A 22,992-nucleotide genomic window follows, 5' to 3' on the forward strand; every position below is an offset into this window, starting at 1 on the left:
ATATGAGAAGCAATGAATAGGTATCAGAACTAAATCTATATTTCTAGCTTATTGAATTACTAAAAAAATCTTTGGGTGTAAAATTCAAACATGGATAAACTATCAACTATTATTTAGATAAGCAATTAATATAAACATGCTGTGTTTTTGTACTAATTGTAACATCCCACAATGACTTCTCACTTGTTTGATTTCTTTTGTGAATTGTGAGTCCACCATCATCAGGAATACATTCCAAGACTTAGACCTTCCAAGGTCATAAAAACCCTTTTTGAAGACAGTTTGACCCCTTACATGCTACATAATTGAAATCAGATAATTTCATGTTTGGTTAAAAGGTTAAGAAGCTATGTTTAAAAAATAACAAGATACAAAAAAATAAAAAACAGTGTCATGAAATTTAAGACACGAGTATGAAATACCACATATGACATTGTGAACATGTGTTCATTTCACAAACACATCCTTTAATTTTTTTTTTTAAAAAGCAAATTTTTTAGGCTGTTTGACTTCTCATATGAATAAAAAACATCAACGTAGCAGTTTTTATGTTCCCAAATGGCTCAAGAGTTATGCAAAGCAAAAATTAATGCATGTGCAGCCTACAAAACAATAATGTTAGCTCAGATAAAAAAAAAATACATTTGTATTATATGTTTTTGACTAAGATGAATTAAAAGGCATATCAATAGACATTTAAGATCAAATGTAAATATTCCAGATTTTAGCCGCAGGCTAATTTCCATCTGCAGTCCTCTATTTTATTGATGTAACTGAAGAAATAAAACTGATTTTAATAAGAAGAATCTACGCATAAGAATAGAATACTTAAAAACAGATTTTATATATTTTTATGGAATTCTCTTGGTTTATCTCTTTTCAGGGATTTGAATGAATTACATTTAAATTAAAAAAATGTAAATAATTTTAATAATATTGATTGGATTTTCTTCCATTTTTTGTCCTCTTGGAATGCAGAAAAAATGATGTTTTCTTGAACTGTGATGCCTAAAAAAATCCAGAACAAACAAAAGCAATATCAATTTTTCTTAGAAAAGATTCAGATTTCATCCTACCATTGGATGAATCATCCATCCAAGATTTTAACTGCCAGAATGAAGGTGTGAGTATTTGTAATTTATTTGTTTTGTAAAATTCTTATTTTACATATTTATGTGTTTTATTTTTGTGTATTTCGGAGGGGCGGAACTTTTGTTTAAGTTGTGGAGAGAAAACATTTGTCGTGACGCCACTTAAGGAGTTCCATATGACAAAAAGAGATTTAGAAGAGAAGGTTAAAAGTTATGACGTATATGGAAGAAAAGACTAAGAAGGTGAACAGTTATGAAGCTGTATTAAGAGGTTTCCTTGCTTTTGTTTTTTGGTGAATGCGGCCAGAAAGTACCGTTTTTTTTTTTTTATTCATGTAATCTGCTATGTTGAAACTTGTGTTTTAGGTATTTATTTATGTGCTAGTTTGACGATGTCTTTGTGACGTCGTCAAATAGTAAGAATAAATGCATCAGATGAAAAAACTGAACTGATATTTATGACTAATGACAAAAAAGTCGATTGTGTCTTGAATGACAGCTGTCAATCTAAAACTCTGCAAACTCTTGGGCTCTTTTTTTTTTTTTTTTTTTAAATATCCTCATACAAGCTTCGTTATAAGATTGGACCAGTTGCTTCTGAGGTCAAGCCAGAATCTCTAAGATCAAGCATGCTTTCAATGCCTGAAAATAATATCTGCTTAATTATGTACACCTTAAGGACAGGAATCAAAAAGATTATCTTGCCATGTAGCAATTAAAAATTGTTAATAATGTTATGAGCGACTGTGTTTTAAGTATCAAAATGATAAAAAGAATGAATCTTAAAACAGAAGATCAGAAACAGGTTGGTGTGCTGCTGTAAGATTTTAAGAAGCTTAAGTTGCTTGAATCCAAAGAGATTATATGTTGCTCTTAAAAACAAAGAAAAGAATAAATATTATTTTTGTTTCCTAGACAATGTTGGAGACTAAAGTGGATCATCTGAAGGTGAAAATCTAACCAAACAATCAAGTAGAATAACTTAAAAAAAATGAAACGAATACACTCACTCACAGCACACTGCTTATTGTAGTTTGTGTTTGGGAACATTGGTCAGACAGTTGTAAAAAGTTGTCAAATAGTCAATTATAGCCAGCCAAATAGAAACAGAGGTTTCTGTGTCAGTGCATGTGAATGCCCATGAGTGCGGACAGGAAGTGGTGGTGGCTGGTTTGAGCTTGGTGGCAGGAAAGAATGGTAACTATGCTGTTGCTGAGAAAGCGGCTGGTCACAGCACAAGCTTTGGGTTTTGGAACACGGCTCAGCCTGAAACCACATCCCATCATTACGCCTTTCATCCCTGCATACCTGCTGTATCTGTGTCAGTATTCATTCACAGTTTAAAAATGTGTAAATCCACTTTGCCTTCATACATTTTTTTCTCTTAGATGTTTTGACTGCATCTTTTTTTTTTTTTCATCCAACCCACAATCCACAATACCTCAACACCCCATTGGCATCATACGTAATGCAAATTGACTAAATTCTGCCTCAAGCCTTTTCTATAAACATTAACTATTGCACAACAGCTAAACCTCAGGGATAGAGTCATCTTTATTCGCTGTTTACTAGTTTGAGGCACACCACGTTTTGTTCAAACAGATCTGAGACCACAGCAACGAAAAAAGGCTCAGAAGCACCAGTGACAAAACCCACAACGTGTGAAACCTTTGCAGCTTTTTTCCCCCAATTTATTAGGCAAACTGATTATTTCACTTGTTTATGAGTTTTGTTCAGCTCAGAAAATAAAAAAGGTCATAATTGGTCTGTGTTAACTTTACCAACTTCTTTTGAGAAAGCAAGATGTATACTTTGAATGCTCCCGAATGCAAACGTTCACTCAGCACCAACCTTCAGGTGTAAAAGCAGTGCTGATCACACTCTCACCAGCAGATGTCAGCATCACTGCACTACAAAGCTCCTTAATCAGAATCTCAATGAAGTCTTAGTGTTTCTGGAGATTTCTGGACGCCAAACGTTCAAAAAGACCATAGTTGAACTTGAAATATTTATATTCCACAGTACTGTCCAGATAAGTTGTTTTGTTTTTTATCATTCATGCCATATTGATCCATTGGAGTTTCACCCTAAAGTCATCAACTCTCACCTGGCTGATTCATATCAGGGGAAAATAATAATGCTGTCTCTTTTTATCACAGTAAACTTTTGCAGGTATGAGCAAGAGGAAGAACCTATGACAATGTGACTAAAGATCCTCTAAAAAACAATAAAGTGTGTAACAGAGCAGAAGTGAGAATCAATTGTACAAAAGGGAAATGAAAGTAAAATCAGGTTAATCATTAGCTATAAAGAAGAGAGCAGTGCTTTGGTGACCTTATCTTCCTAGTGATGCGTTTACAGAAAAGAGAAATGAAAACTTTGAGGAGAGAGTTACTGAGTTGTTGACGGAGCAGAAGGATAAAAACAGACTGAATAAAATAACCTCATAAAAGCAGTCTGAAATTTGTCAGCCCAATGTGATTAAAATTAGAAAGTAATTGTTTTTAGACTAGTTAACTATTATACACTATTCATTTGTTTTTTAACTATTAAAGAGTAATGGCAAATAGTATTCAACACCAGTACTCATTCAATTTTTGTTGTGCTTTACCGTAATTGTGAAATGTTGGCATAGCAGCAGAAAGAAAGCCAATGACAAATGTGAAGGAGTGTCAACAACTAGTTGCAACACATAAATCCCATTTGGGACTCGTTTAGCAACCCAAATCACCATTTTGAAGGAGAGATTCAACAGACTCCGGATCAGTTTACACTTTTTACAACTCTAAAATGCAAAACAACAACAACAAAAAAAGCAAGGTTGCTTTATTTGTGCTGTGCCTTTTCAAGCCCAGAGGACTTCGAATGATAATAAAGAGAAAGTCTAGAAAATTCATCTGTGGTCAGAACTTCTTTAGCCAAATACATTTTTTTGTTGGAATTCAGACCCCAATTAAGAACTAGCTATGATTAGGCGGATTTTCTTCTAAATGTGTTGAAAATGTACACAGTGGCATGCAACAGGTTAATTTAGAATGTATGTAAAGAAAGAGTATTTAATGTGATACATAAGATAGTTAATTTACTCATAATTATGTCTAAATATTGAATATACAAAAGTGTAAATGTGATAAAAAAAGTAAAAACATTGAGTCTTGCACTGACAAAAAGCTGTTAAAACAAAATTAACCTATAGGTCTCAAATCCATGTATCGTTCCTTCATTTATTTTTCAACTTAAAATCAAAAAACAATTTGTTTTTTGATTTTATTTTAAGTGAACAAATGATACACATATTAAATTGTCTAAATTGATCAAAATAAACTAAACTGTCTCAATTGACACTTTAGACAAGAGGGGTTTAAACTATTTTATTTTTAATTTCTAAGTATTATTACCTTTCAACATCCTGGTAAGTTTTATGATGTGTTGTTATTTTACTTAAATAAGTGTGTGCCGTATATAGAGTGTCATCTATGGTATGGTGTCTTGAATCTGCAGTATTTGTTAATAAAGTTTATTTTAAAAAATCAAAATAAAGCTCTTTTTTAAAAAAAAAAAAAGACAGACGTTGAAAATAATATAATTGTTTTACTGATAAAAAAGAGTAACGAGTATGTTTACAGCAACTTGTGTTTTAAATTATGTTTAAAAACATTTTAGATTAATATAAAAAAATAAAACTGCTGTATAAAACAAAAAAGGTTATTTGTTCATTAAAAGACTTTCTTAAGGTCTGAAATACGTTTTGTAATCTGAATTTTAGTGGAATTAAAACTAAAATTTATTTATTTGATCAAAAGTTTTTCAATCTATATAAATGCATCAAGGATTTTTTTTTAAATATCTTTTGTTGTGATGCCCAAGCTGAATTGCGCATGCGCGAGGAGGAGGCTTCATTGCGCTGCCAGCTCAGCTGACAGCAGCGAGGCGGTCAGATGATCATGGCAGACTCTGGAAGTAGCGAAGAAGCAGCCGTGATTGGCAACACCGACATTACTTCTACGGAGTCAGAGAACAACATTATAAACACGGTCGTACTTTTTGTTATTTCCTGCACCAGACATGTTTCAAATCCGAAGGAGCCGCTTTCTGTCGTAAAAAAATCCTCAAAATACGGCCTAAGTTAGCTACTTCTACACTCAAATTTAGCAATGGAGAGTTTATTAATATTTAGGAAACCTCTTTACGTTTTCTATCATGGTTAAACATCTGATTAAAGTATTCGACTCGGCTTCCCGTAACTTAACGTGAAAGTCTCTAAATAAGGTAGTGACGTTTTTACGTTTCAACAACTTTAGGGAGAAGTTTGCTACTTTGGTTAGCTTACTTGTTAGCTAGTCGGAACTTTCAATGGACTATTCTCACCTCTTTCTATTTTGCAAATATAAAAACTATCTTAAAGCGGATTTCTGGGTCTTGCAGCAACACAGTTGATACTTTTTTAAATGAATGTTCAGTACCTCTGGGATGTGATTAGCATGTTTTCTGATTTGTCTGACTGTATTTAAACGGGGAAAGGCGTGCCTATTTCTAAAGCAGAGCTGCGTTCAAGACTCCAATGAAAGTCGCGTTTTAGGTGTTTTTAACTTGCTTTTGTAGAGTTTCTCCTCAGGATGAATGACATTCATACAAACAAAATTAAGAATAAAACTTCATTTTTTAATATTTCTTTGTTCAAATCGTTGTGAATCAAGAGCAGACGATAAAGATGCTGTTTAAAGCCTGTAGCTGTGACGTAGGTGCTACAGTCGGTGGGCCGCAAGCTCCCTGCTCTGCTCTATTGGGGTGCATTTACTTGCTGACAAATAGATCCATGCACGTCTTCGTTATCCTCGTCTGAGCTGGCACCTGAATCTAACTGTACAGCTGGATAGCTCTGATATAGCTCCCCATTTTTGTTGCTCCGGTAATGTTACTTTGAGGGTATGAGGCGTTATAAGAGAGTGTAAACGAAGGGATGATGGGAAATGAGTGCAGGCTTACTCCACACCTACAGTCCTGCCCACAACTAGGAGGTGAATTTCTAATAACCACTGCCACCCTGCAGAAACTATGTCCTTGAAAATGACATTTTTTTTTTAAATCGCCACCAAAATATGGAGTCAGTTTATATTTACATTTTTAATATGATACTAATTGATACAAGATTTATACCGAAAAAAAAAATAAAAAAAAAACAAAAAAAACTGTAAACACATTGAAAAATGTATTAAAATAACTAAATTTCCAAAAAATCAGTTTGTTGGTTTAAAAGTTGCTTGTTCAGTTAGTTTTATGAGGGAAAAGCTTGTTTTAACTTATGCACAGTTCGGCTGTGAAACCAGGGCTTATATTTGTTTTCTCTGTTTCTGGTGTGTAGATGGTGGAGAGAGGAACATCTCTGTTGAAGAAAATGGAGATAAGTGTGGCCGAGGCGGAAAAGAGAACAGGGAAGAACACTGTCAATATGCAAGAAACCTACACGGTCTACCTCATAGAAATACGGTAGGTAGAGCTCACTGTATGCAGATCGCAGATGTGTTAAAAGCAATTCGTCCACAGTGTTGCAGATCAATTTTAATGGCTGTCTGATATATCTGACTGCTGCTGGAGTGCTTAGGTTTCAGATTTACACAGCAAAACTCAAACATTGTGGGGTAACAAAGAAAAAGAGATCTGCTTTTTATGGACTAGTATTTGTTGACATTGTAACATAAACTTGAGGAAGTATTTGTACAATGTAGATGTGAGATGCTCTGTGTGTATCTGTGTTTTTAGATTGTTTAGACTTTAATAGAGATCTTAACCAATATTTATCTTAATCAACTGTCATTTATTTTTTTAAATAGCAAAAGAATATACAGACTGGTCATTAAAAATGTTCATTTAGTTTACTAAATGAGCATGTAATGCCCACTTCATCCATTAGACTGCTAAATTGGTATTCTGGGCTGCAAAACCTAATCTTTTTTTTCTTAATGCATGTTTTTTTAGATTTTCTTTTGGTTGCACATCATTACAAGCTCCCCCAAAAAACTATTCAATTCAATATCACAAAATCTGCTTTGAATATCAACTAGAATAGTATCAAAAACACAACTTTTCAGACGTGTAGCTTCACACTAGTGTTAGTGTTTAAAATTCTCAACAGAATTATTTCCTGAGAGTTTTTTTCCTGAAAAACGAGTACACATTTGCATGAACATTTTTCCTGAATTTAAATATCTCAAGCACGTCTAGACAGTTTTTGGTGCACAAGTGTTACAATGCAACATTAAGAAATTTGCCAGAATCCAGCTCTATTTATTTTTATTTTACATCTATTTTCCCCCTGAAGTTTAATACTTGGCTTTGCAGACGTTTTACCTGATTTCCCACAACTTTCACCAAAGTCTAAGTACACCAGAAAAAGAGATGATAGGAAAACAATGTGTTGTTGCTACACAACCATCATTCTATTCAGCTGTGTTTACATGTATGCAAATCTTATCTCTGTGAACGCAGAGTTTCCCAGTGATGCAGGTGCTTCAGTTTCTGGTTTGACAATCTATGCTTTTATTTTTAAATGTTTTTTATCATATGCGAAAAGCAGAAAACAGACATTTTTAGTTCAAATGAGTGATGATAAACTGTTTACTAACAACTACTGTCGAGATAAAATGCATTTTTACCCAGAGTGTCAGGTTTAGTTTATTACAGAGTCAACAAGAATTACAAAAAAATAAAAATATAATTTTAATCATTTGGCTAAAAAATGGGGCTAGTACCTCATCCAGGCTTCACTCATGTTTTCAGCATGTCCTCAATGTTCTTTCAAGCAGGGTAATGATTCAAAGCAATGAAATTGCTTATATTTAAACATTTTTTTAAGGTTTAAAAAAACAATACAAGTTTGAAAGAAGTAATGGAAAGTATTAAAAAAACTTTTTTAAATTTATTTATTTATTTATTTTAAGTTTACTATGAACACACCAGAAGATAATATAATTTATTTTGTCCTGTAGGAGTTTTCTTCTACCTTCAAAAAGCAAGTTGGCCTTTTCTCTAAAATTCCTTGGAATAAAACAGCATTCTGATTACATATTGGAAACAATTTTTCTGATGAATATATCTTTGGATACAGTTAAAGAAGAGGTTTTTATTTGACCTTGGGAATGTTTGAGTTTTTCAGAAAAGGACTGTTTCAACCCTGATTTAAAAAAACAAAAAAAAACAACAAATTGTCTTTCTGTCTATTTGTTTAAAAACAGGCAAGCTGAATCTGCCACAGAAGGAGGTACGCCAGCTGCTCCCGACACTCTGTGGAGACGCTACAGTGAGTTTGAGCTTCTCAGAACTTACCTCCTGGTCACCTACCCCTATATTATCATCCCTCCACTGCCAGAGAAAAGGGTGAGTCATCTTCATAGATTTAAATGAAAAAACGTTATTAACTCATAATATGATCCCTTTTTAACTGTTGTTGTCTTGGATTTGATGTCTCATCCAGGCTGAGTTTGTGTGGCACAAGCTTTCAGCCGACAACCTGGACCCAGACTTTGTGGAACGGCGCAGAGTTGGTCTGGAAAACTTCCTCCTGCGTGTTGCATCGCACCCTGTTCTCTCCAATGACAACATTTTCTTCCATTTTCTCACAGAGGTTAGTAAGGAGAGCCCAAAGATGGTCAAAAGAAGAAAAAAACGTTACCAAGCAGAACATGGTTATGTGCTTTTGAACTGTTAAAATTGAATATAAACTTGTAGAATTGAGGATTTTGCTTTGAAAGATTTACAATGTTTTAATTGGAAGACTATAGTTCCCACTGTGATGCTGGGAGTTTTCCTTTTAAAGGGCAAAGATGCTTGAGATCATAATAACACAGGATTACACTGACATTTTGACTAATATGTGAAATACTTCAACTGCCAGTAAGCCTGTAGTTTGTTAATACTTTTGGTCTGACAGCAAAAGGAAGGACACCTAAATTAAAACTCTGAAGGAATCTTATGAAAGACTGGATCTCTTAAAAAAATGTGGAACTGTCTTGGGGTTTTCTTGGAAACTTAGCCTAATGTCCATAAAAGCACAATGAATTAGTACGAGGAACCCACAACCACCCACTAATCTTAAAGACTTTTAGAAAAGTCTGTCATTTGCAAACTGTGGCATGCTTTTGTCAATGTTTTCTGTTGATGTTGAAATAAAAAATGATAGTGAACATTATTATCTTTTTTTGTTTAAAATGCTCTCAGGAAAAAGGGTGGAGGGAGGCGGTTTTGGATACTGGTTTCCAAGATAAGGTATGTAATCTCTTATATATTTCATCCAAAAAAATGTTCCTAATTTTGCTGCTTTTATCTGTTTATATCAATATTTCCCTCAAACCGTTACACCAGGCATAATAGTTCAAATCACAGCTTCATAGATGTAATTACCATTTCTTTCCACTAGGTGGACTCCAGACTCAAGTCATTGAGTGCCATGCTGAGAGTCAAAAGCCCAGATAGGTAGGCATTTCAGCTTCAGAAAACTTCATATAATCACTAAACACAATCATATTTGTGCATTTTATTACTACGGTTCACAAAATAGTGCAGAAAGCGATCATTAATGGGGAAAAAATGATTTGTGTTGCTTTGCAGGCGATTCACAGCACTCAAGCAGTACAGTGACGAGTTGAACGCGGTTGTTTCTCAGCTACTCAGGGTTAGAGCGGTAAGTCTGAGCGTGTGTGAACACGCTGCCACTTTGTGTTGAGCCACCACAAGGATTTATGGGTAATTTGTCAGCTGTCATAATCTTAATTATAAAGAACCTTTTTTTTAAATCTTTTGTTTATTTTTTTTTTCAAGCTTTTGGTTGGTAATGATTTAAAACTAATCATTTTTTCATGTCTGTATTGATGTGAGGAAAAACTTTAACTTCCTTTGTCAGTTTTATTGAACAATAAATGCGTGAAGCCTTAAAAAACTGATTTGAAGAAAACACTTTTTATTGTTATTCCAGCGTGTTGCAGACAGACTCTATGGAGTTTACAAAGTCCATGGTAATTACGGCAGAGTTTTCAGGTACAAATTGTTGTTCAGATTTAATTTTATCATTATTGATAGAAAATGTAAATAAACTGAAGTGTTTTCATCCCTTTAGTGAGTGGAGTGCCATTGAAAAAGAGATGGGAGATGGACTGCAGAGTGCAGGTCACCACATGGACACGTGAGTAGTGAAATGTTAATGCCGTATCATTTAGCTGTTATAATCAAAATACATTGAGTTAAATTTAGGATTGTTTTTATGTGCCTTTTTGCAGGTATGCTGCTTCAATAGATGACATTCTGGAAGAAGAGGAGCACTACGCGGACCAGCTGAAGGAATATCTCTTTTACACTGACGCAGTAAGGTAAACGATGGGTGATGCCTTCATTAAATAAGCGTATTTCTGTCTATATTAGTTTTAAAAGTGTGCTTTAATAGAGTTAAACTTGTGAACCAAAGTGTGGTGATTGTTCTACCTAATGGTTTTTACATTTTTACAAATTTATATTATTTATAATGAAGCTGTGAATCATGATATGCTACCTAAAGGCTGCAAAATTCTTTGAAATGTAGTCCCAGTTGCTTTAAAATAAACAGCTAGTTGTGTTTTATTAAAAAAAAAAAAAAATCAAAGTATCTGGAAAAATTGCATCTACTCTATATATCTGTTTATTTAGCAGCACAAACTGCTCATTCACTGGTTTAATTTCCACCATCTACTCATTTAAAATATGGATCATCAAGGTTTTTGTAGTGAAGGAAAACTATTAAGTTCGTGGCAGGAAATAACTCAAAATTTGGGCTAAAAAGCAGACAAAAAATACATAATTACGCAGAAAAATTCGATTCCTGTCTTTGATTAAATGGATCTTTTCAAATTAAAACTTTTTAAGTTTCAATATATTTGAGTATTTTACACACCAAAAAAAAGCAACACTTTGAGATACCATCTAAAACTGTATGAACTTGTGTTTGAAGGTCAGTGTGTAGGAAACACGAGTTGATGCAGTACGAGCTGGAGATGGCATCTCAGGACCTCGCGTACAAGAAACAGCAGAAGGAGGAGCTGGTGACTGGGGTAACAGAGCATCACATGGACTTTTTTTCTGAGACTTTGTTCTACAGCCTATAAAAACAGACACCAGATAAATGTATTTGGACTAACTTTCTCATTTGTTTACTTTTAGTAAATGTCTTTGTGGTATTTAACCTAGTCAGTTACATCTGCCTTACAAGCTTTTTTTATTATTATTATTTTAAGGCAAAATTTTTGACTTATTTTTGGAGCAAATGGTTGTAATTTTGTATTTTTCAAAAATAGAGCAATGCAGGATCATTCATTTATTGAAAAATCCAAATAAAATATATGAAGTTAATTTGTGTGTTTGTTTGTGTGTGCATAGACCGTCCGGATCTTCTCTCTGAAGGGAATGACCAGTAAATTGTTTGGCTCAGAGAGCCAGGAACAGAGGGAGAGCAGGTTATCTGCCCTAGAACAGAGCATCGAAGAGGGGATAGAGGCCGTGATGGAGAAGAACACAGAGTGCCGGTGCGTTACTGAATTTGTCTGATTTAACTAAAATAGTCTGATAGCTTTTAGTGACAAATAAACAAGTCGCCTCTTTGATAAAAAGTTTGTATTTTTTAGTTTTTGTACTGTGACTACTATTTTCTTCTGTGCAGAACCCTTAATATCTTATGTTTTGGTCGTCAGAGATTTTGTACGAGCTGCATGGGAGGACATTGAACGCTTCAAGGAGCAGAAAGACAAAGATTTGCGTGAAGCACTCATCAGTTACGCCATAATGCAGATCAGCATGTGTAAGAAGGTGAGCCCTTCATCTCCTTTCTCCCACATCTTCTTTGTTTTTAGTATTTACTTGTTTTCTAATCACATTTTTAATCAATTGTTTCAGGGAATCCAGGTGTGGTCCAACGCCAAAGAGTGTTTCAACAAAATGTGAGCTGCTTCAGACTCCGGTCACACTCTCCACCCTGGCATTGTCTGAGGTTGCACAGATGGGGACCATGTACTATTTTCAGTTTTTGTGCTACAATCTTGTGAGGATGTTCTAGAAGCCCAAATACTGCCTCTGCTTTTCCTGCAACTCTTGTGATGATTATTCTGTCAATTTCTTTTCTCATCCTGTACAAACACGTTTGTTGGAATACATTACAAATTAAATGCATAATTTAATGAATTTAATTGCCTTTTTTAAATTCAACTGTCTTAACCTTTTTATACCTTTTTTTGCTGTTTTGAATTTGGTACTGCAGAAAATCTGAAATTTCAATGTTTTGGTACAAAGTTGACACTAAGCAAAAGTTAAATCCTTATAACTTCTGGAAGCTTTAACTGCACTAACTCATTTTGGACCATTTTGTATCTTGAAATGAGGCTGTGGATTCATTTCCCAAATTATAGCAACAAGTGAACTAAAAAAATGAAGAACATGCTGATTATGTTTGAAGCTATGAGATTTAAAGTCTCTGAAAAATGGCTGAATTCTTATTTTAGCTAAATAATTTAACTCAAAAAGCTCCTTTTTTTCTGAAACAAGCTGTTTAAAAAACACTTCATGTAAATATATTTTTTCCTTTGTTACACTTGTATTGTACTGTACTACACTAATAATTAATAGCTGACGAACATGTTGATCACCAAGTGCATTTTTAATGGTACTAATCAAAAGGGAGCAAGCAGGGCTAATGAATATTCTTTGCACTCGATCTCTAGAGAGACCCACAGTTCTGAATTTATGGCCTTTTTTTTTTTTGCAACCTGATGACTCTTCTCACCTTTTGTCGGAGTGCCTCACCTTTGGAGTTCTGCTGACTAAACCGGCTTTTCTGTCGCTTTTTTCTATTTATCTTACAGAAAACTTCAAAGTTTGTTGCCAAATGGATCTGACATCTGAATGTTGTGCTCAGCTAAGCTAAACTTTGACAGAATTAACAAAATCCATGTTTTTTTCTAGTAAATACATCAAATGTAATTATGCTGCCTGAACTCTAATAAACTTTTTTGATGAAGCATTTTTGAGTCAAATGTTTTTGGTGAAACTGGATGCTGAGTTTCAAGCCACATTCTCGGTCTTTGTCTTTCACCGTCCCGTGTTTGTTTTAAATGTTAAGAGAAGCCAGCTTTGGCCGAGCAAAGTCGAAAGGTCTGGGCTTTCGTGTTTTGTCTGTGTCAAGCAGAACACAGCCTTATCCTTGACGTTTGGCTTTGCTTTGTGACACCTGTGGGAATAGGAAAATCCCATGGGTGCGTCTAGCTGTTTACATATAGGTCATAACTTGTGTTACCTAAGTAGGTTGCTACTTCTGTCATGATGAATACAAACAGCGGCTCGTTTTTTTTTTTTTTTTTTCTCCCTGAACTGTGACACATTTGTGAATTTTATGTGATGTTACTGTGAGGTGAAGCTTTAAAGAAAAGGTTTGTATGAAATAAAAACATTGGAAGGAATAATTTAAACATTCTGGAGCGAAAGTTTGATTTATAAGTGACAAAAAAAGCTAATTGGAGGGCAGAACGGCAAATAGCTGAACAGATAAAAAATTAACATTTTGAGTACCAGCTTTTTGACAGACGGCTAATTACTCCTAGCTTATTAATTTCTCTAATGAGTTCCGAGTCAGTCTCTTGGAGAGTAAGGTCATCCGAGATGGAGTCCGTGCAAAAAGGGGGCGGGATGACAGATGGTCAAAATGGCAGAGCCATCTCCTCTGTATTCTCTTCACAAATTCAACATTTATACCACTAAGCAGCAAGGCAAAGAAATCCTTTAAATCATCTCCATTTTTAGAATAAATACTTTGGAAGGATATTTCATGGAAGCAGTTGAGACAAAGCTGTAAGAATTTTCCAGTTTTTCTTTAAAATGACGAAACTCTTGCTCTGTTTATGATGTATCACAGCAGGTGATTTCCTCATGTCACATGTTTCATGACGCATTTCAGACATGTTGAGGCACTGACGACAAAACACATGACTTGAGCCGTTAGACAGCCTATGCACCTGCGGAGCTTGGTGGAATAAAGGTAGTCCAAAATAATAAGAGCTGCTTTAAACCTTAAGACATTATGCTCAAAGGTTAGAGCTATAACTTTATGTGAGAAAATCTAAAAAAATATAAATGAAAAAAGAGTTAAATGTGAGATTTAATGCTATAAACACCCTCCATCCACCTTCTTTTCCCATTAAATCTCTTGCAAGACTGGAAGTAGTTGGGGCCTATCCCTGCCAGTCCATTTTAGGGCAGCACACATACACTCCTAAGGCAGAAATTAGTCACCATGAAGCATGTTTTTGGACAGAAGAAGCCATAGTGCCGGGGAAAACCCACACATGTACAGGGAAAAGATAAAAACTCCACAGAGAGTTTCTAGCCTGGATTCATGCCAGGATCTTATTGCTATTGGGTGACAGTGCTAACCGCCACAACACCTGTAGCCTCACCCTTACACAATTAACAGAGTTTAATCTCTTAAACACCAGGTGCCCTGACAGGTGGCAAAATGGAAGTACTAAGATTTAGTAAATCTTCTTAACTGTAAGAGTTACATGTCAAACCTTTGTTCAAAAAGTAAAATGAGATGTATAAAATCTTTTTAAAAATGTGAAACCAAACTGTTGTTATCCCCTAGGCACACTATATGCACTAGAAGCACAGAGAACAACAAAAAAAATCAACCACTATGAGTGAAAAAAACTTTATTATTATAGTTACTGTTCAGGTTAGTAGTAAAGTTCATTTTAAAATAGTGAGTTTTTGTTTGAGGTCATGAAGCTCTTCAGGGTTTTTCGCCAAAAAACGTCACAAGTTAAATAACCTGTGTGACTTTTTCATCTTTATCAACTGTTGGGTTGATCTCATAACTGGTCCATCACATTATGGAAAGCCAGAAGTACCAGTGAAATCACAAAATTATGTAAATATGCTTCAATACAAGTTCTGGAGTTTGATTATGAGATTAGAAAGTTTTTTTTTTTTTCAGATTTCGTATTTGATAGATAACATGCTAAAAACATGATAATACAAAATCCTATCAGTGAAGCGCCTTATTGACATTTTTGGATGTTTGTTGACATGTTGGAACCCATAAAAGTTTGCTTACAGGTTGTGAATTTCCTGGAAAATGTACCTCTTTCCTGCCCCACCCTGCCTCCCTCCCATACAGATTATTAATGCTAATTTAATGAGTTTTTGTCTTCAACTTGGATTATTTTTTGTTTACCATCTTGAAATGGTGGGGTGTAAAGAAACACTGAGTTATGTAAATGCTTTTTCTCTGTATGTTTACCTTCTGAAATTATTGTTTGGAATTATTTTTGCATTTTTGATATTGCTTTGTCAGCTTTATTTTTGGTATGTTGTGTAATGGGATCGGGGAAGTGCTTTAAAAATGATCCTGAATGCAATACATTCTTCTCCCACTAGGGGGAGCTTTGGTGCCGTGCAGGAGTTGGAGGCGCACTAACAGCGCCCTCTGTCGGTAGACATCAGTTTTATTGTGTCCTGGAGTAAAAATTAAATAAAATAATTAAAAAAATGTTAATTTCATTTTTTAACATAATTGAAATTTCGAAAATATAAAATAAACATTAATTACATAATTAAGGCCACACGAATTAATTTTTAAACTGTTATTTGATTGAATATTTAAATTAAGTTGAAAATAAATATTTACTTCATTCTTAACACCTATAAATGTTTGACTCCTTTATTTTTAACCAAACAAAACACTTGCTTCCCCCATGATGGCTGTGATAAGTTCAAGCGTCCGTTATTCTCCGGACACACTATCTTAATATGAAAATCTGCCAAATCTATTTGCCTTTTTTTATAGGCAAATCACCAACTGTCTGCTTCATTTCCTGTAAACGGTGATCACAATAATAACCCGACAGGTTTCGGGGAGACTTATCCGCCCCCTCCCAAATAGCTGAAAGTCATTTTAGTGTGGGAATGGCAGTGCCTTTATTGATGGTTGATGTAACAATTACAAAGCCTAACTCGGTGCTTGCTCACCTATCCTCAAACAGACCCCGCCCACTTTCTAAAAAAAAAAAAAAATCTGGACCTTTTCCTCAGACAAAAGAGGAGCGTCTGCGAGCACGCTGAGCATCCACCGACCTGACGCACCCGGCGCGCACACACGCACGCCTCCTCCAGACCCACCTGAAGACCTGCCGGCGCGCGCGATTCCTGTCCTTGGTGAAGGACGGAGAAAAAAGAAGATCTGGTTTTATTCATCCATTTCTCCAGAAGAGCGCGGTTTGAATGATGTCATACCTGTGGATTCTGCTGTTAGGAAGCCTTTTAGCTTCACATGGCCTGGCTGAAGGTAACATCTCCAATTTACCTTTATCTATCTATCTATCTATCTATCTATCTATCTATCTATCTATTGATTTATTTTTCTTTACTTTATTTATTATTTGATTCATTTATTTATTTTTGCTTCTTCCTCTACTGTCTGACTGAGTCTGGGTTCAAATCTTTTCTGCTTCAGTAAACAAAAATCTCTCTTCATCTTCAAGCCAGGATTTGTTTCTTGGACATCATCAGTGAGAAATTAGTTGCACAAATGTGTGCTGTGATTTACACACTATCCTTGAAGGTTTTGGTCTGAAGGGTGTTCCTTTTTTCCTTTCTTTTTGCTCCTCATTTCTCATCTGGCTTCCCCCTCTCCCCCTTCTCCAGCCGCCCTTTGGGCCTCAGCCCTTCCCTGCAGCACATGCAGGGATTTCAGATTGTTCAAACGAGCAATAAAACTCACTTGGGGAGAAAGGGAGGAGAAGCCAAGGGGAAATAAAGGGAGAAGGAGATCGGTCAAAAGCAGAGACATGCAAGTGTGGACTATCATTATGCAAACAAATTAGGTTGAACGTTGGTGAACTTGTGGGACGCAGTCTCACGCTACTGGTTCAAAACACACCGACACTTTGTTTCTGCTTCATCCAAAACACCTTTTTGTTCTATCCCTTGACTGTAAGTTCACCGTAAACTCCAAGGACTTGTTGCACTGGAACACAGGAAATCCCTGTGGGTCTGTGTTCTAGCAAGCGTGCACAACACTCTGCTGTCATATCGTGTTAGGTCAGTTTCCATGTGTGTCCATCATTTATTGTGTGCAATAAGTGATCAAACCGATAGGGAGTGTCGGTAACTAGATCCAGCTCTGACTGTAGAGAACTTCCAACAGACAACTAGTTTGAGCGCCTTCCTCTCCCTCAGGGCCCACAGCAGATGTGTGTGTGTCAGGGAAAGAGCCAGCATTTGGGTGGAGTGGGCTCCAGCTTCTACGTGCAAAGCATTTGAAAGTTTGGGAGCACATCATTATTTAATGTATGTGTATGCCACATGTGTGTATCAGACAAATAAAGGGAGGGAAAAGCGCCGGGATGATATGAACCAGGTGTGTGCGGACTTGCCTGTGTTTGCACCTTCATCTCGTAAATCACTCTTAAAGGTGCAGGAGTGAAACCTATGGGCACATGCAGATAGGGGCACGTTCAAAGTGTCTAGAAGTGCAGCTCTTTGGATCCCAAAAAAAAACACACAATAGAGCCATACGTTACAAAACAATGTTGTCAAGGGGTTTGTGTTAACAAACACAAGCTCTATGGAGTTGAGGGTGTCCTGTTACAGAGCAAGGTGTGGTTATTTGCAGACACACGTATGTCAAAGAGGGAATTTTACAAAGACATGAATGGAACAACAGGATTTACAAATAAGTCTTTCATTTTTTTGTTATCTTACATCAAAGACCTTTTATTCTTTTTTGACTTTTCTCTTTTAAATTTTACATTACAAGTCATTACGACTCAAAAATTCTAAGTGACTACACTAATTTGGACGTGTGGAATCTTTCAGCTTTTAAATTTGTGAAATCTTGGCTGGAAAAACTACAAACAGACACCAATATAGAAATCAAAAGTTGCGTGACATGTTACGCAGTCCGTAACGAAAGAAAACAGCCGAGGGCATCGTGCGGATGGAAGTCCGGTTCGACAAAAAAATGAAGAGGAGCAGGTGCTACTGAACAAATGAAACCAGGAAGACGGAATGAGTCATTTTGGTAACGAGCCTAACTGAAATTTGCAAGTAAGGAAACAATATTTGATTGTTCCCACAAGAAAATAATTAAAATGAAGCCAGGAAAGAAGGACAAAGATGGAAACAACTTCTATAAAAAAAAGAGGGAAAATGATCAAAACGCTTGAATTTTTTTTTTAAAATGACCAGTTTTTAAAAAATCAGCATAGATTATCTGTTCCGAAAAGTTTATTTTTTATTTGTTTTGAATTCTCCTTTGTCTTTACACAAAACAAGAACTAAAACTTGAAGTTTGTTTAAGATTAAAATGACAGGGATTATGATGACATTTACAACAAAAGGGAAAGTTTTCATAGTTTTCAAATTAGCTTTTTAACAAACTATTTTAAAGCCCCCATAGTTTCTATAGGCTTATGTCTGAGTTCACTCCCTACTCCCTAACTACAAAAAATTATAAAATGTGGCACTTTAGTGCCCAGCATTAAAAAAAAAAACTCGTGCACTTCATTTTAACGTTTTTATTTTATTTTTTAATGGCAAATAAGATGAAACCTAATATTTTTTACGAAGACTATTAATGAATCCAATCTATTCTTTTAATGACAACTTTGGTCTGAAAGTGGTTTATAATATAAATTAAAATACACTATTTTCACGTGAAAATTGTTCAAACGCAATGAATTGTGGGCTCTATTCGCCAATCTGCTACTTTTTTGCAGAGACTTCTGGGAAATTTCAAGAGCACTCAATTTTGGATTGGTAGATTCCGACAGCTCTGCAAAATGGTGAACTCACTATATGTACAAATCTATAGTTCTGATTTTTTTAATTTTTTTTTATTGTAGTCTATATTCGCTAATTTAGTGAGCATTGATGAAAAGTGTTTTTTCGCAAAGACTTCTGGGAAATTCCTAGAGCACTCAATTTTGGAATTGTAGATTTGGAAAGCACTATAAAAAGACAAACGCACTATATAGTGAATAATGAAGGAATTCGGACTCAGCCCTTGTCTTCAAATTCGGATGTTGCCACCACTTGATGACATCATCAACAGTCGCCGGTCATCTACGTTTTTTTTTTTTTCACAACTTTATTGAAAACATTAATTTCAATACAAAAAAAGGTGCAAAATAGGTACTGTATATGTATATAAACATTATAAACTACCAGATAAAAGCAAATAAATAAAATAAAACAAAATAAAGTAAAATGCCAGGGGTAGAAATAAACAAGAAAAGTCATAAAGTTAATAAAACTAAGGTCAGATAAATAGCAGAGTTTACATTTTAAAATATATTGTGTTGCAAACAAATGTCAAGACATTTCACAGCCTTTTGGTTTTTTGAAAAAAATATAGATTCAATATATAGCTTGGCTTCCACCAGAAATAAGGAAAATTTAGGAGTTTTGTTAGAAAATTTGCATTTATGAATGTAAAATTTAGAAAGAAAAATGAATAAATTAATTAAAAATTGAAATGTCAAATTCTTATGTTGGTGGAAGCCAAACAGAACATGTTTCCAAAGTAAAGGTCATCTACGTTAGCTTGTTACTGCCAGCGTTTGGAAAATACATAAAAGCATCGGATTTATAGCTTTAAGAATTCATGTTTAAACAAATACTCATTTAAGTGTCACATTGATTAATAAGAAATTTAAACATGTGCTTCAGAGCACATCCAAGGACAAAAGTGCGACACGGATCAACGTACTAGTGGAGAGATATAGCCAGCCTTAAGCCGCTTATGTCTCCTCTTAAAAAAAAAAAAAAACGTTCAGACCCCACTTCGGCTTTAATTGACCCTATAATTGGAACAAAAGGAAGTATCCAGAAGGAAGCAATTCAGATTCAGTCTAAGTACTGGTATTTCACATTTTAGTTGTTCATGTTAGTTTTATTTTATTTTATTTTTGGGGGAAATTTACTACATTTATTGTAAAGCAGTAAGCTTAAAAACTCGAATACATCTTTATACTTTTCTTTGACCTTATTGGTTTACCTCCCTTCATTATTTCATTATCTCTTCTTGTATCTTCTTTCATTTCAGTTTTTTTCTATTCTTTTTGTTCAGTTATTGCCAATCATCTTAAGATGCAAAAGTTCTCAAAGTTTTTTTAGTGTTTCCTCATAGCCTGTTCAGCTGGCTGTTGTACTCTTAAAAATGGGAATGCTCTCAATGAACTCTGCCTGAAACATGTCTGAACAAGTACTCAAACTATACCATATGAGTGTGGTATGCATTGAACTGTTACCAAAAAGGGAAAAAAATATTTTAAAATGGACAAAAATACGTCCAAGCACTAAAATTACCACAGAAATAAATGAAATTTACTTTTAACTTTGTAAAGCTTGTATAGAAGTTTAAAATACATCAAAAGGTCTGTGATTCAATGATTCGTGTATGCATGTTACTGAACAACAATTTGTATTTATGCAACTTCTCAAAAAACACTTTTATTACGCATGAATTTAAACCAAATGGCGGATTACACAAAAACAATAACCAACGCTTCCCTCTTTCTTAAACTGCTACATAGATAAACATTCAAATTACAATGAATCGGCTAAAATATAACCCTGTTTTATTGAACACACCAGTCCATAACAACGTAAAAATGATTCCACTTGTTGTTTAGTGATGAACCTTTGATATATAGAGAAGTCACAGCTTCATCTTTTATCATTTCTGCTTGTTGCATGTTGACTTTAGCCCAAAAGAGAACAATGACATGTTAGCATTTTAACACCTTTTGATGCATTTTTGCCTTCCATCTTAGTCTTTTTTTTTTTTTTTTTTTTTTTATAAGTGCCAGCCTGTTTCTACTTATTTCAAATGCAACCTTTCATTGTACACCCATTTATTTCTATTTGGGGTCACGGGGTTGCTGGAGCCTATACTCGCCACTGTCCGGGACAGTTCGCCAGTCAGTCGTAGAGCGATATAGAGAGAAACACGCCCACATTTATACCCAAGGGATGTTTTAAAGTCACTAATTAACCCCAAAGTATGAAAAAAGAGGGTTTATAGGTGTAAATTAGACAAATAAAGATGTATGGGGTTCTTGACTGAAAACATGAAAGGAGAAAAAGCAAAAAAAGATGTTTGGGTTACATCTTTTTTATAAAACTGTCGACAGACACACACCTGTGGGTACACAAACTTTTGTTGTGTGTAAACTAACACCAAAAGATGTGACCTGTTAAATGACCCATTACGCAGATGCAGTACTTCCAAACTGGTCGTCACGCCTGCTTGCTCTGCATGTTTTACTTGTTTTCCGGCTCCATCTCACCCGATTTAAATGCTGGTGCCATTATTAGGGTTTTACACAGCCTGATGAGAAGCTGATTAACTCAACCTTGTGTACTGGACCAAAGCAAAAAGTCCACACTTTTATCCCACAAAAACACTATCTAATAACTGACTTATTTTGAAACTATTTCTGTTTAGTTTGATTCAAACTAGTCTTTAAAAAAACATGTTTATGTTGACTGTTGAGTATCCCTCTCATGTTAAAACTGGTTTAACTTAATCATTTCCCCTTGAGGACCTCTTTTGCAGTTTACCAGTGTTGGAAATGTGCAGTCTCATATAATAGCATGCTGTTATGTCAGAGGCACAGATGACTCAACAGCCTCAGGGAAAGTAGTGGCAGTAAAACAGAGGGAGTTGAGAGTTTGTTAGTCACAGAAACTGACAGACAAAAAGACTGGAGAGAAACGAAGGAAAAGAAAGAGTTTTTTTTTTTTTTTCATTGCCGTGCTAACAAAAAACAGAACAACCTGGGCTCCAATTCCAGAAACGAATGTGAACATGAACTCCACATGTGTGCAAACATGTGGTTGCTTGTGTGTTTAATAGACAGGGGAAGAAAAGAAGCCTGACTTGATGTAGAAGTTGCTGAATGAGGAAGTGGCAAATTGGCAGATGGAGAAGAGGGTTTTTTGTGCATCAGAAAAAGGGTTTGAAAGCAGGTTTTTTCTCTTTGCGCATGCACACGTTTGTTCACACACAGCTGAAGGAGCAGAGACCCACATACTTCACAAAATGTGCATGTAAGAGCAGTCCTGTGAGAAAATGTTCCCAATCACGTCCACATTTACGCTAAGGAGAAATGTGAGACTTATAAAGTCACTCATGCACACTTTCGCTGAAATGCGTCTCTGGCAAATAAAACATTGGTAATGAGAACTTTAAAAAACGTGTTTAGAAAGAAAGCTTTTTTGTCTTTTTATCTTTTATCTTTACCATAATCGGAAAAAAAAACTCGAAGAAATGAGGGCAATCTTGATTTACACCTCACTGCCACAAAAACTGATAAAAACAGTGATTTCATAGGAATTCTTAGAAGAAGATCAACAAGAAGAAATGAAGACACAGCTGCATTTTCACTCTGTTGGTTCCATGGTTTTGTCTGCAGTTTAGTCCTATTGATTTATTTTTAGAAAGAAAATGCATTTTGACTTTAGAAATCTGTACTTTGAAAGGTTTATGTGGGAGGTGTTCATCTGAGTCAATCTTTTAAAGTCAAGTTTCGCCCAAGAACAGGATTGTGCAATAGTACGACCTGGATGACTAAGAATCTTCACAGACATTTTAACTTAACAGAATCGACTTGAGTTCAGTTTGTTTTCTGTCAGATTTTTATCTCCTGACATGTGTCTATTTGTGGTATTTTAAATTCTGAGAATTCACACTTTCTTTAACTTTCACTCTTTTGGTTTTACTTTCCTCAGCCTTGATTTTTTTTTTGTTTGTTCATGTGGCATTTTTCTCATAATGGAGGACATACATGAAGAAAATAAAGCCTAAAAGTGCATTTATTAATGTTTTTCA

General features: G+C 35.1%; 2 protein-coding genes across 5 annotated transcripts in view; both read left to right on the forward strand.

Moving 5' to 3' along the window:
* The first annotated feature begins 4,959 nt into the window (after positions 1 to 4,959).
* Positions 4,960 to 13,122, forward strand: snx4 (sorting nexin 4). Of its 2 annotated transcripts, XM_024287122.2 has the most exons (15): positions 4,960 to 5,125; positions 6,454 to 6,578; positions 8,324 to 8,465; positions 8,563 to 8,712; positions 9,306 to 9,353; positions 9,505 to 9,560; positions 9,696 to 9,768; positions 10,060 to 10,121; positions 10,201 to 10,266; positions 10,361 to 10,450; positions 11,065 to 11,164; positions 11,490 to 11,635; positions 11,801 to 11,915; positions 12,003 to 12,046; positions 12,965 to 13,122. In XM_024287122.2, the coding sequence occupies exons 1-15, from the start codon at positions 5,030 to 5,032 to the stop codon at positions 13,002 to 13,004; spliced, it is 1,353 nt and encodes a 450-aa protein (XP_024142890.1). In that variant the 5' UTR covers positions 4,960 to 5,029; the 3' UTR covers positions 13,005 to 13,122. The 2 variants fall into 2 exon arrangements, with proteins under 2 accessions (XP_024142890.1, XP_024142891.1); XM_024287123.2 differs by having other exon boundaries at positions 12,003 to 13,122.
* A 2,572-nt stretch (positions 13,123 to 15,694) lies between these two features.
* si:ch211-39i22.1 (proteoglycan 4) overlaps positions 15,695 to 22,992 on the forward strand; it is a 28,023-nt gene continuing 20,725 nt past the window's right edge. Inside the window, exon 1 of one of the 3 annotated variants that reach the window (XM_036209567.1) lies at positions 15,695 to 16,440. In XM_036209567.1, the coding sequence (XP_036065460.1) occupies positions 16,377 to 16,440 (64 nt within the window). In that variant the 5' untranslated portion in view covers positions 15,695 to 16,376. The remainder of the gene's footprint in view (positions 16,441 to 22,992) is intronic. The other 2 variants (XM_024286236.2, XM_024286235.2) reach the window with 2 other exon arrangements.

Source organism: Oryzias melastigma, linkage group LG21, assembly GCF_002922805.2.
Source record: "Oryzias melastigma strain HK-1 linkage group LG21, ASM292280v2, whole genome shotgun sequence".
NCBI classification, from domain to species: Eukaryota; Metazoa; Chordata; class Actinopteri; order Beloniformes; family Adrianichthyidae; genus Oryzias; species Oryzias melastigma.